Source organism: Dromaius novaehollandiae, chromosome 2 (assembly GCF_036370855.1).
Source record: "Dromaius novaehollandiae isolate bDroNov1 chromosome 2, bDroNov1.hap1, whole genome shotgun sequence".
NCBI lineage: Eukaryota > Metazoa > Chordata > Aves > Casuariiformes > Dromaiidae > Dromaius > Dromaius novaehollandiae.
The window spans coordinates 140587420-140600330 of NC_088099.1; the positions used below are offsets into that span (position 1 = coordinate 140587420).

The 12911-nt window shown below is 41.8% G+C and overlaps 2 protein-coding genes across 6 annotated transcripts in view; one reads left to right on the plus strand and one right to left on the minus strand.

Annotated features, from left to right (window-relative positions):
• The window catches only part of TRAPPC8 (trafficking protein particle complex subunit 8), a 69643-nt gene extending 67167 nt beyond the window's left edge, over positions 1-2476 (plus strand). For all 5 annotated transcript variants that reach the window (XM_026119582.2, XM_026119577.2, XM_026119578.2 and 2 more), the window contains one exon: positions 1443-2476. In XM_026119582.2, coding sequence (XP_025975367.2) covers positions 1443-1677 — 235 coding nt within the window. In that variant the 3' untranslated portion in view covers positions 1678-2476. The remainder of the gene's footprint in view (positions 1-1442) is intronic.
• Positions 2477-7725: 5249 nt separating this feature from the next.
• On the minus strand, positions 7726-10101 carry CATSPERD (cation channel sperm associated auxiliary subunit delta). Its single transcript, XM_026119584.2, has one exon. It carries the CDS (start codon positions 10099-10101, stop codon positions 7726-7728), a length of 2376 nt encoding a protein of 791 aa, XP_025975369.2.
• Between the last annotated feature and the right edge of the window lie 2810 nt (positions 10102-12911).

A 12911-nucleotide genomic window follows, 5' to 3' on the forward strand; every position in this document is an offset into this window, starting at 1 on the left:
GTAATAGTATTTGAGAAAATACTAGCACTGAGGAAATATTTTGTGAATTGTTTCTGAAAGTTTTGCTGATGATTTCTTTGGGAAAGATAGCATTTCAGTGCCGTGATGTACCACTGATAATTCTTCCACTTTTGTTAAAACAAAAAAATTTAACTCATGCATAATTCAGATGGGGGGGCACCTGTCTGTTGTCAGATATAATGCTAGTTGCACTGATACCACAAATTGATGTGGTGGCTACCCTGATTGAATAGTCGGGGGCGGGGGGGAAAGCAGGTTATGAAAGACATTGAAATAGCTGTACTCACAGGGAACGCTTGTTCCTTGCCGGCAGTCTGTCTGGACAAATAGAAATTGAAAGCCTGAGGCATAATACTGAGGCATAATAATAGGTTCAGAATTAAAGACGGAAGCCTATTTTTCTAATGAGTCAAAAGTAGGAAGCTATGCACTAACCTGGTGTGTTTACACAAGGTGGTTACTCTGCAGCGGTGTTCCAAGGCAAAGCTCCGTCAGGCTGTGTGCCTCGAATTCTAAAACAGTAATGCGAAGTCTGTAAAGCAGTGTATATCCCTGTTGACTATTTCTGTATGATACATGTTTTGATTTAATTCTAGCTTATAGGGCAGACTGTAGGATGCCTTACCTAGGAGTTTCTGGGACTGTAACAATTTGGATCTTGTGACTAGGTCTGTTAGTATTTGTGCCGGTTCTATGAAAAGGTGTGAATACACTGGAATTCATAATTTGTTAGTGTATATGTATATTAGGAACCAAAGAAATGTTTTAAAGACTTGTACTGATCCACCTGAGCCAAGAGGGGAGCAACTGTAAAGCAGTATGTGATGTGGGAGTCATAGAGGTAAGAAGACGGGAAGTACTTGGGAAAAAGTAAGGATCTGGAGTTAAATGGGACTGATCAGTACAAGTGGAATCCATCAAGATACCCAAGGGTGACTAGGAAGTCTGGTTGTGTCTGTGTGTGTTTCTAGAATATGAAGGACATACAGATTTTTTTTTTTTTTTGGAGCTGCATTTAGCATCTTGGTAGGTATTAAGTGCAGTTCTGTGTACCTATGCTTATAACTGTTAATCTTGAAAGTGTAACTTTCCCTTGCTACAGTAAGCTTGGCCTTTTAAAGATAAGGTGTGGGGAAAAAACAAAGCACAGTGCACTTAGGGGAAGGACTTGGGTAAATTATTGTAGGCAGTAAGAACTATCACATCTGAAGACTGCCAAAATAGCAACTGGCATTTCCAATTCCTGGCTTTTGAGAGAGGACTTGCAACAAGCATAGATGAGTACCTCTGTTGTAAGGGACAGGACACAGATGCAGAGTGCACCCTGAAATCCTAGGTGGCCTGTAAAGTTGAGGGATTTATATAAAAATAGTAATACATGCTTCAAAAGGAGAAGAAATAAACTTTACCTTCTCTTTCAGCCCAGAAGCGCTAGAAATCCATGGATCTTTTATGTGGCTCGGGCAAACGCAGTACAAGCTTCAACTTAAAAGCCAGGAGGTCTACAGCTTGCAGCTGAAAGCTTGCTTCGTTCATACAGGCGTCTATAATCTTGGAACTCCCCGGGTATTTGCCAAGCTAGCGGACCAAGTTACTTTGTTTGAAACAAGCCAGCAGAACTCCATGCCTGCACTGATCATTATTAATAATATCTGACCACTTTATGAAAAAATCATACTGAAAGACAAAATAAATGGGATTCTTTTCTTAAATTGCTGGCTGACTGTTTACTGCAGTTTTTGGAAATTGCACCTCAGCATCTAACTTGTTACTAAAGATTGTGTAGGAAAGAAACTAGCAAAATATTCAGACTACTTGTCAGTTTATTTCTCAATGCAACGCACGTTGGACTGAAATATGTTTATCCTTTTATAATGCATTTCTCTGGTAACTAAAATATTCATAACACAAAATACTCTGACTCGAAATCTGAACATATTTCTGTCCTATGCCCTGTCAAAGATGCAGTTTGACTGCTGTGTAACTTCCAGCATGGTGTGTTTAATATTTGTGACTGTATTAGGATATGGTTCAGGAGGAAACCCTCACTGGCTTTTTCCTGGCTTAAGCCGTTAGTCATGATAAATTCCAGCCTTACTGTGAAGTTCAATAGGGTGTCTCAAATCTGTTCCTCAGTTTTTTAAAATTAGTTTAAGATTTTTGTTTTGAGTTTTCATGTTTATGAAAGCTGACCTTTCAAGGTTTACACACAAGTCCACCTAAGATGTTTCAAAAATAATTTTTTGACCAGTTTGAGTATTTTCTCATTCATCTCAGCACAGAATGCACTATTTCACAACCATGAGATTGTCATTTAAATTGTCATTTGCTTTATTATGTAACTATAACAATTGATCTGTTTTAAAAAAAAATCTACTCAAGATTTTCAAGAAATGTATTATATTTATAACAAATGTACTGTAAATAGAATAAAACATACACCATATTGACTGTATAGACTTGTGGCTGTTCTTTTGCTTCCTTTATACAGCTGTAGCAGATTGTACAGGTGCTGATGATATATAGAAATTCAGTTATGTACTGTGTTTATACTGGTCCTCTTAGGTCAGGTGAGGTTCTGGCCTGTTGTCATGTCTAATGTTGATGAAAGTTGTAGTGCTTGCTGTACTTGCCTTTTGCGTTCTTATACAGTGTTCCCTGGTACAACCCTCAGACTACAGCTACCTGGGAGATTTCAGTTACTTACTGTGTGCTGGGGACTTCTTAATTTGACAGCTGCTGAACATGGAGAAGGCAATGTGAAGCAATCAAGTGCAGTGAAACCGGCTAGAATTAGGGAATTATTGCTTATGATGGGTTAACTGGGTACAGGAGAAATCTGAAGCACGTAAGCAAACCAGACTTCTGGCAGTCTGCTGTATCTTGTGGTTGAAGAAAGTTTCCCTAATAGGACAAAATTTCTACCTTTTTTAATGAAACAGTACATCTGCCTCCAGCGGTGTGTGCACGCATTTTTTTGGAAAAGACTTTCAATTTCTTTTATCCAGAGCTACTGTATGACTGCCTTCAGGAGTTAACACTTCCACAGTCTTGGAATCCCTTCATAGCACATGATCTTTTGTAGTTATATACTTAATATGACTGTAGATCATGTTGATTTATGAACTAGATGCTTATCTAGATGCTTATCTAGCAATATGTTGTTTCTGGGCTAGAGTACTGTTCCTCTTCTGCTATTGGGCAGATTGGAGGACTACCCACCTTAAGTGATTCCTGGCATGCTGTCCCGATCCAATATCGGGGGGTGGGGGGGGCTTTCGTTACGATCCCAAGGACGAGATTAAGATGCTAAAACCGGTCAAATATCGTACAACCTTTTAAATTTATTTTCCACAGAGTGGGGAGAAAAGGTGGGGAAAGGCAAAGGGGAGGAGAGAGAGAAAGAGAGAGAGAGAAAAGGGGGAAAGAGAGAGAGATATCACCACCCGTGGATCCAGCGGCGTCATGTTGGTTCTCTTCACCCTGGGAGTTACAGCTCGAGTTGGGTGCCTCCAAAGAGGGACCCCGAACAAAGAAATCCCTGGGCAATTATAGCTTTTTCAAATTAAGTTTCCCACCCCTCATGCGGTAGTTCAGACCAATAGTAATTTTGGGGTCTGGGGTCTCCTGCTCCCTGTTGGGTCTCATCATTGTTCTTAGGCAGGCTGCTTTTCTCCCTTATCTTTACTGTTGCGGTTTCTGCTGACAGATGTGTTTTGATTCCTCGAGCTCTGCCCTGCTTTCTCAGGGCCCTGACCAACAGGTGTTGTTCCAGCAATTAGTACTGCCCCAGCAGTGACAGTAGGTGTTATCTTCCAAGGTCCTGATGAGGAGGATATAATCCAGACCCCCCCAAATTAACACTGTTTCAGCAGTGAGGGGAGGCTTTGTTTCCCAGGGTCCTGGCGCCCAAGCAGGCCTTATTTCAAAGCCTTGACATCCTCCCTCCCGGAGAGTGAAGCATAGGAATGCAGACTGCTTGTAACTCCCTTATCTTTCCAGTCTGCACCAGCTCTGGGGCCCTTTCTCTCTGAACTAGGGAGTGCGGCCTAAGGCTTCAGCAAATTTAGCTACTTATGCTAAGCAAGTTTTATAAAAGTTGTGCTAAGCAGCAATTTGCAGTCCAGGTCCCAAAGTCTCTGTCCGATCGTGGTCCAGTTCAGCGCAGGCTTGGTGTGTCCCGAATGGTCGCAGGGAGACCATTTCAGGGGTCGCAGCAGCTCAGTCCTGTTCCCGCCGGGAACAGATGGCTTGTTCGGGGTTATGGTGTGCTTGCACCTTATGTACCAAGAAATGTTTAAGGCAAAAGTTCACTCATCTGTCCGCCACACATGCTTCTGTGAAATTTCCTGCTTATTCTACTTCCTGATATGGTAATTAGGAAGTACTGAAGGTTTGTTTTTAATTTGTCATATTCTAAGACAACTTCTTGAAAAGCAGAAGTTGTCATTCTAACTTTTAAAGTGGAGTACACTGTTAGAAAAGACTGCTGCCATGCTGTGTCAAAGAAATGACTCTGTATTGTAACCATTAAAATTAAACATTTTCTTTACGAATTGGCACCAGTTCTTTTGTAGTGCATTGCTAGTTTGACAGGGTAAACTGTTCAGAATGTAATCATTTATGGGGCAGAACAGAAGTTTGCTATGCAATTGTTTAGAAGAGCTGGCAAGCAGAAATAGTTAAACCTGCCTCTTTAAGGAATTCTCAGATGGAAAACTGTGTGCATGTTTGCACCCACAGAGATGACTAAAAACAGTTGTATTTAAACAAAACTTACCTGGTCATGCTATTTAGCAAACAAGCATCTCTGTAAAGGCTGAAACTGCTGCTTGCTGAGAAACAGTATTCATTCAAATCCTTGAGCCTGCCATACAGTTTAGAGTAGATTAACATATTATATTGTCTTCTGCACAGTTGGAAAGAAGTCCTCAAAAATGACATGACCCAGGGGATTTTTTTTTTTGTTTTCAGATATCTAGTGAATTTTCTGCTATAAAACCATAAAGCTTGAGCTTCCCCCCCCCCCCCCCCCCCCAATAAGTAAAACACTCAGTTTTACTCTGGGCATGGTAGAAAATTTGGGAATAACTTAGACTTTTACTAAATAAAACATGGAAATAATTCCATACCTTTAAAAATAAAACTTTAACTTCTTAATTTTATTGAATATTTCAATGAGCTGTTTCACTAACCTGTAATTTGGTCCTGAAATGGGGTGAATTCTGCCATCAGTTTCATACTTAGAGCATGCACTGCTATGTCCCCTTCAGTTCTAAAGAAACATAAGGGCTATGGGAATTTGGGTGGTTTTAGGCATCTTGGTGGGCGGGGGGGATGAAATTCTGCATTGGTGGGTTATTGTTTTGTGCAATGGAAATCTGGAATCATAAGGTTATATAACATCTTTATGAAGCCATGAGTGTGATTTAGAAAGTGTGTAATGTTTGTGAAAGCATAGTTCTAGAATGGAGGAGAATATCAATCTATGCAGCTGATACCTTTTGCTCTACATCACTTCCTTAAGTTTGAGAGGGCATTCTAGTATTTGGGTCCATTGTGTATGCAAATAAAGGGCGTTTAGAGTATGGCAGCTAAATTGTTGATTTCATTTATATGCTATTGTGCTTTCTCTAGTAGTTCAGTCTGCTTGCTGCATGCTTTTTTAACTGTCTCCTATGAAGCAGCAAAAATAAAATCTTTGCTTAGTTTTTATATGCATATTAAAATAGGATGACAAATATTCCATCTCTGTAGTTGCTTATGGAACTTGTATATTAGTATGTGTGACTTGAGGCAATAAGCAGTGTCTTTCAGCTTGTATGTGCTGTCATACATGTCCTGTGGACTTATCACTGAAGTGCTCACAATCAAAGCTGTGTAAGAATATTGGAGAAGAATGCTGCCTGGAGGTGGCAGAAAGGCATTTGTGGCTGAACAGTATAAGAATTCAGCTTAAAGTTGCTTTCAAAGTTCTGTACTACATTTATCTAGCGGGATACTGAGAAAGCAGGTAAGCTGAATGTTGTGACAAGTTAAGAGTGTTTCACTCAGGTGAAACTTGTGAAGGCATGTGAATAAGTCTGGCAGAAGAGTCGAAAAAGAAAGGGACAGGTCTAGAGAAACTGTCACAAGAGAGCTGGACTCTAGCAGTTTGAAGAAAGATAAAGAGAAGAAACTGACCACAGCAATACAGTTGTGAGCTGAGGGAGACAATAGGCAATACCTGTTCTCAAAAATTGTTTAAAAGTCTGCAGGCATGTTGAAGATCACTTAATTTGTTGTTCAGACTGCCAGTCACAAATTCTCGACTAGCTATAGTTGGTAGTCTTTAGAAAAGATGAAATCTTTAACTGTTTTTGTGGGCAAGCAAAGACTGCATTTGATTCGTATGTAATTAGGTTGGTTGCTACTACAGTTGAAAGAACATTCTATATCTCCTATGTAAGCTTCTTAAAGAGGCTCCATTCTGTACTTATCATATTTATCTGTATAGAGATTTGATTTCTTTTACTGTTATATAAGATGACAATGATATTATAGCAAGGTCTTTTCTGTGCCTTTTTCATACTTCCTGCACTTCCTTCTCAAAAATGGTAGAAAACCTACTAAATATATTAATCTCTGAGTTGTGGGTTGTTGGGGTATTTTTTTTCTTTGGGATTTTTTTAGGACTGGTTACTCTGATATAGCTATGGAGTGTTTGGAACTTTTTTCCTCATTTTAACTAAACTCCATCTTATGAATCAAAACAGGAAAAAAAAAGTTTAATTTGGAACCTATATTATGTATGATGGAAACTCATCTTTATTATCTCTATCCTAAATTGCTTTATTAAAATCTTATTTGAACATTTTACATAACAGAATAAGGCCTTAACTAGCACTACATACCAAAAATTAAGTTGTATTTTTGAAATTTACAGAATTCTGGAATACTGAGTTGTCTGAAATGGTTTATAGCAAAAGTATTATTAACTGCTGTCTAATTTATAGATCAAATGGCTGTCTTACTGTGTGGTAGGCTTAGCTTTTATTGAATTTTGCTGTCTTATTAGGAAAATGTCTACCAAATTACTTAAAAAATAAATAAAATGGATTTAGAAATTTTTCAGAATGCTGGCTCTTTCACAGTACTACCTGTATATTACTATTAAGCAGGTAATATTCTCCTGATACTCAGCATGAGTGAAAAGCTATGTTATCTGTCTGAAGACTTGCTCATTACAAGCTCAAGTTTTGAAATCTGGAGATTATTGGTGTTTGTCACAAAACCTTCATGGATACTGATTCGTGAGAAATCCTATGAAGCTCACATAGTTATGTTAAATTTAAAAGTTATTTCCTAAATTAAAAGCTGGCATATTTGTGAAATCATGCACTCGTACTGAAAAATAGTTTTTTTAAAAAAACCCCTATCTCTACAGTGAAGCAGTAAGTAGGACAAGCCACAAAAGGTCAGTGGAAATTTTAGAATGAAAAAATGGGGAGAAGAAAACCAAACTGATTAGCATGTTAAAGCTATTGTAATGCAACTTCCTCTTAAAGTTCCATTAATTTTGAATTTTGAACTCTTTAACTAGAAAATGGACATTGAGCTAGTTGCCTGATTTCTCTTGTCACATCTTCATAACTAAAACAGAACTTCCTTAACTAGAAGGGACATTCTCTGGTTAGATTTCCCATAGTCTTTCAAAAAGTGTACTCAAAATACTTTAACTTTTGGATGAATTTTTTTGAGTGATAAATGAGGTAGGAAGTAGCCTGTCAAAATCAAAAGTAAAATTAAAATCAGAAGGCCTATCAGTGTGGCCTGAAAACTTAAGTAGGTCCTGGGAAAGGCACCATAGACGTAAATTGAGAAGGTTATGGTTAAGTCACAGTAACTGTAAAATGTATCCACTATAATGGCTTTAAAAACATACAGACCATTGTATGGAGGGAAAATGATCTTATTTTTGCCTCCACCAAGAACTTGATACTTGACTGAGGGCCACTTTAATTCAGGTCCATTCCTGTTCTTACAGCTCATATAGTTTCTTCTGGTCCATGCAGTATGTGGGTCTGGAGATTCCTGCTCTTTTAGCAAAGCAGTCCAATTTTGAGGTTGAGAGAAACAATTGGCATCATTGGCGGTCAAAAGATAATCATAGTTATGCATTCCATTTATTTCAAACATAACAAATTCAGCAGAGACATGCTCCTGAAATGCACTGTTTTCCCATAACTCAAGAATTGGCACCCAAGGATTTTTGTAATATACCAGAAGAGGACATCCTAGATTCTTAAAATCATATTTGATCTGTAGATTATCTTGCTGTATATTTGGCCTGGCAAGAAACTGTGGGTCATATATTTCATAGCTAATTGTGTAACTGAAATTCTTCTTTAGTACTGCTTCCTGAATGAGGCCTTTGTCACATGCCGTTATATTTTTAAAAATTTGAATATGCTTTGTAGGTGGACAGGACACTGCAACAAGTGCAGTCAAAGGAGCCACATCAATACAGCCAATGCCTTTGTCAGGGATATCCACAGTGATAGTAGATAACTCACCATCAAGTAAGCCATAACAGAAATCATGCTCTGCAAAACCAGAGAAATACTGCTGCTGCAGACCTATGTGCAGAAGATATTCGGTGTTTCCATCATACGTAAATCCTCTTTCTAATATCTTTGCACTGAAAGCCAGCACATGGGGGTTGCTCACTGTCACCAGGGGAATGGATGTTTTGCCTCGCTTGGGCACAAACGTGGCATTCAAAGTCAGGTTCTTATGCATGTCAATGTAATAGATCTTGTTCTGGAAATTTCCTTCAAGGATCTCCACATCACAGGACTGCTGAGATCTCCGGACTGCCAACTGCAAGTTGAATTTGCATTTCTTGAAGTCATACAGTTGAGAAAAATTGCTCATCACAGGGCTGAGTAAGGTCAGCCACCCTCTTTCTTCAAACAGCATCACTGTGGTGTTCAAATCTATGCTCTCGTCTGTGGCAATATACACCACAGTAGTGACCTGGCTGATGCTGCCATAGAAGACTTGCTTGTCCTGGGTCAAGACTGCAATCTCAGACCTGCTAACAGTCACAAGGGAGAAACCACAGTTGGGGAAGGTAGTGTTTTGAAACTTCTTTGTTGGCATGACAGTCACTTCATCCATTAACAAGCCATTGTTGGAGGACACAAGCAAAATGTCTGTTGTCCAGAGAATGAGGAAACCCCTCAAGCCAAGATTATGGATACTCCAAAGTTTAGCAGGGCCTTTGGACAGCAGGCGGAAGACTGCAGAGCTGTAGTTGGGCACATGGTTGTTCTCAGTACCAAAGTATTTAAAATAAGCCCCTGCTGCCTTCCCTGTCTCATCCCCTCCAGTTCTGTTGATCAGCAGGCCAGTCAGGCCAAAAGAGTTGAAATTGTAGACACCAAGCAGCATGCCTCGCTCTCCTGTACTGATCTGCATGCGTGTGAACGTGTAACCCCCGTCCTTCGAAAGGAAGATGTGGCTCTTGGAGACAGAGTGCCCTGTGTCGTAAGCAAAAAGGGTCCAGCTGACCACCTTGCACTGGGAGTCCTCTCCTGTGTAGCAGCAGTGGACGTTTGAGAGTTCGGACACGGATGAGCTGACTCCTGCTGATGGGACCCATCTGTCAGGGCTCTTGAAGTACACATAGACCCGGCCGTTAATCACCATTGAAACTCTGTCCGTGTGCACAAAGGCGATGGCGCTGACGACAGCTTCTTTGGCCTCAAGTTCTTCTGGGATGGAGAGCGGGGAGAGGCTGGACTCAAAAGTAGTCATGCTGATAAAAACAAACTTCCCCAGGTACACGGACATCTTTTGTTTGTCCCAGGAGCTGTACTTGCTACAGGGGTGCTGCAGGAGGATGGGCTTGGTGCGGGTGTAGCTCACCTGGGTGCATCTCGCTGCCTTCGTGTCCTTGGAGAATGTGACCGAATACACCAGCTGCTCGTTGCCGCAGCGCAAGCAGCTGCTGCTGCCCAGCAAGCAGAGCCACAGCCACAGCTCAGCCCTGCACGCCGGCCGGGGCCGAGGCACTGGTGCCGCTGCTGGCGCCATGTCCTGTGCGGGGCGGCTGGGCCGGCGCAGGCTGGTGGTGGCAGTTGGTGGCAGGGCGCGGCCTCCTGTGGGCGCCCTGGCTGCGGCACCAGCCGGGCCCCGAAGCAAGCGCTGCTGGCCACAGCGCCTTGCTAGCTTGAGGTGGGGAAACGCTGAGGAAAGGAATAAAATGAGGAGGAGCCTCCTTTTGGCCAGGCTTCCCTTGGCTGCGGGGTTTCTTTGCGGCTCCTGTCTGTCCCTGCCTCAGAACAGGGAAGGGCTGTTTGCTATGTAACTGTGCCATGTAGTTTAGTTTTGGGGTGGAGGTCAAACTTCTAATGGGAAATTAAGTCAGCCTGAACAGAGGTGTGGTTCAAGTTTAAGTAAGTGCTCAGCCTTCACTGTCATCTCACAGAGCCTATGGTTCGTGACTGTCCTACTTGTCCGAGTCTTGGATCCTATGAGATGACCATGGGTGTATTCCTTATTCACTAACCTTCAGCGGGTGCCAGCGCGGTGTGTCACCAGACTGTGTCTTTCTAAGGCCATTGTGGGGTTTTGTAGTAGAAGGGAAGATACACAGTTCAGAGGCCTGCATATCTAGTAATTTTATCTTAATATTTTTTGGGGGAGGGGGGGGAAGCCCCACAGCCACACTTTTTCACTAGGTCTTATGATGCTGTAAGCTCTGCTTCAATCATTTGAAGTTTAAGCCTTATCCAAAATGACCACTAGCTATTGCCAGCAGTTGCACAGAAGGTGCTAGCTGTCCTTGGCAGTGTGGTGTCAGACCATGTGGGCTGTTTTCTTGTGCTTCTTGCTCCCTTCCTTCAGCAGCATCAGTCAGGGTGGTGTTGCAGGGGTCTGCCGCAACAGTCTTGCGAAAACCAAATGGGAGTGGGAGGTGTGGGATGAGAGAATCGCATAGAAGCTGAAAGCATCGTAATTGATGTGTAGGGGTGCCCAATTTTGATGAACACTGAGGGATGGAGCCTCTTCCCAAGCCAGAGCATTTCAGAGATCTGTCTCCTCATGCTTGCCTATTTTAGTGAGAGGCCTTACAGGCAGAGCACAATATATCCTTACTGTAGAGTTAGTGACACTGACTGCCAGCCATGCACTCAAAGGAATGATAGGCGGAAAACAGAAGACTTTAAAAGGCAGGTCAAAAAATGTGTTATAAAAGTCTTAAATATTTCAGGAAGGAAGAGGAGATAAAAAGTTAAACTCAGGAGCTTTAAACTTTTGTGGCTGGCAGTATTACCTTGTTTCTAAGGTCAGAACTAAGCCAGCTGTTTTGGAATAAAGTAGCTACCCTATTAAGATAAGCAAGGTGAAGGCAATAAAGTGATGCATTGTGAGAAGCAGAGGTGATTTGGAAACAAGACAGTAGCGATGGATCAGAGAATGCTGGGAGCAGAAGACAGACTTGAAGTACGGAGGGATGTAAAGAATTAGGAAGAGATGAGGACAAAGCAACATGAAGAGCAAGAGGGCCCTGAAGGTGGTTGCAGGAAAATGTGGTGAAGTAAAAGGTAGAAAAGACTAGAACATGATGAATGTGAGAATAGGCATGAGGAGAGAATGGTGGTGGATATTTGCCTAAATCAGAAAAAGAGTAGAGGTGGGTGATCTGGAGGAGTATGCTTTTGGAGAATACGAGCCACAAGACAAGTACTGAGTGGCATTCTTTGAGAGGAGCAATCCAGTCAGTCTTTATTATTATTATTATTATTTTTCACCTCCTGTGTGTGTATGAGGTTGAATTTGGGAGTGTCGTATACCTCTCCAGTTCTGCAGTATTTCTCTGTGACAGTGAGAAATACATTTAGCAGTTCTGTCATATTACTCTTCCTGCCTACTCTTACAGCAGTAGGATGTTGGACCATTGATTAATTCTGCTATTGCCTGTATTAATTGAGCATTTTATCAACAGCTCTGTCAAATTTATCTGTGCTGTCTTAATATTGAATTCCTGTCTCCTGTCCATGTATCCTCTCACATACGTAGAAACAAGATAGCGTTTCAAAAACTACTGTTTTATTGAATATGGATGACTGCGCTTCTACTTACCAGCATTAAAGTAGTTAAGCACTGCTGCCATCTAGTGTCTTTTAGGAATAGATGAGAAGTGTGGAGGCCAGGTATTGAAGTAATGGTAAGTCTGCGCCATATATTGCAGAGCCTGTGTTTTGGCTACTGGAGGCACCAAGAAGTCCAAGCCAGCTCCTGGAGAGACTGCAAGGTCTGGAGGTCGACTGAGAGCTGCGTGCAAGACTGCTGGCTACTGGAGGGATCTGGAGGTTCAGGCCAACTACTAAAGAGGCAGTAAGGTTTGGGGTTGTCAGAGAGGCCTGTATGTGTCTGTGCGCAAGGCAACTGGAGATGGGAAGACCCAAGGGCCAGCTGCTAGGTAGACTAAGTATCTAATGCCAGTTACTGGAAAGATCCATAGTGTGTATGTCTGCACGTGTTGGTGAGTGCAAGCGGATTTGCCTACCAGCAGCTGGAGAGGGGCTGCAGGTCTTGGAGCCTTGTATTGCCCAGGTGCTGGCAACTAGGAAGACCTGTGATCCAGGGACCAGCTACTGGATAGACTCCATGTCTATCAGGTATGTAAGGCCAGCTGCTGGAGAGATCCCTATTATATGTATGTAAGTATGTATTTCCCACTAACAGAACTTGATCCTGCTCAGTTGGATAAGAGAATAGGATGAGGCCATTAGTGCAGTCTGTTCTCATGACTGCTTTGTTTACTGTCTGCGTTGATCTGTATGGACAGCCGTGTGTGTGTTGTATACGGGTCTGTGTGTGTCCACTGGAATATATGC

Coding starts and splice junctions, on each gene's coding strand:
- CATSPERD (XM_026119584.2), bottom strand. CDS start 10,101: ATGGCGCCAGCAGCGGCACCAGTGCCTCGGCCCCGGCCGGCGTGCAGG.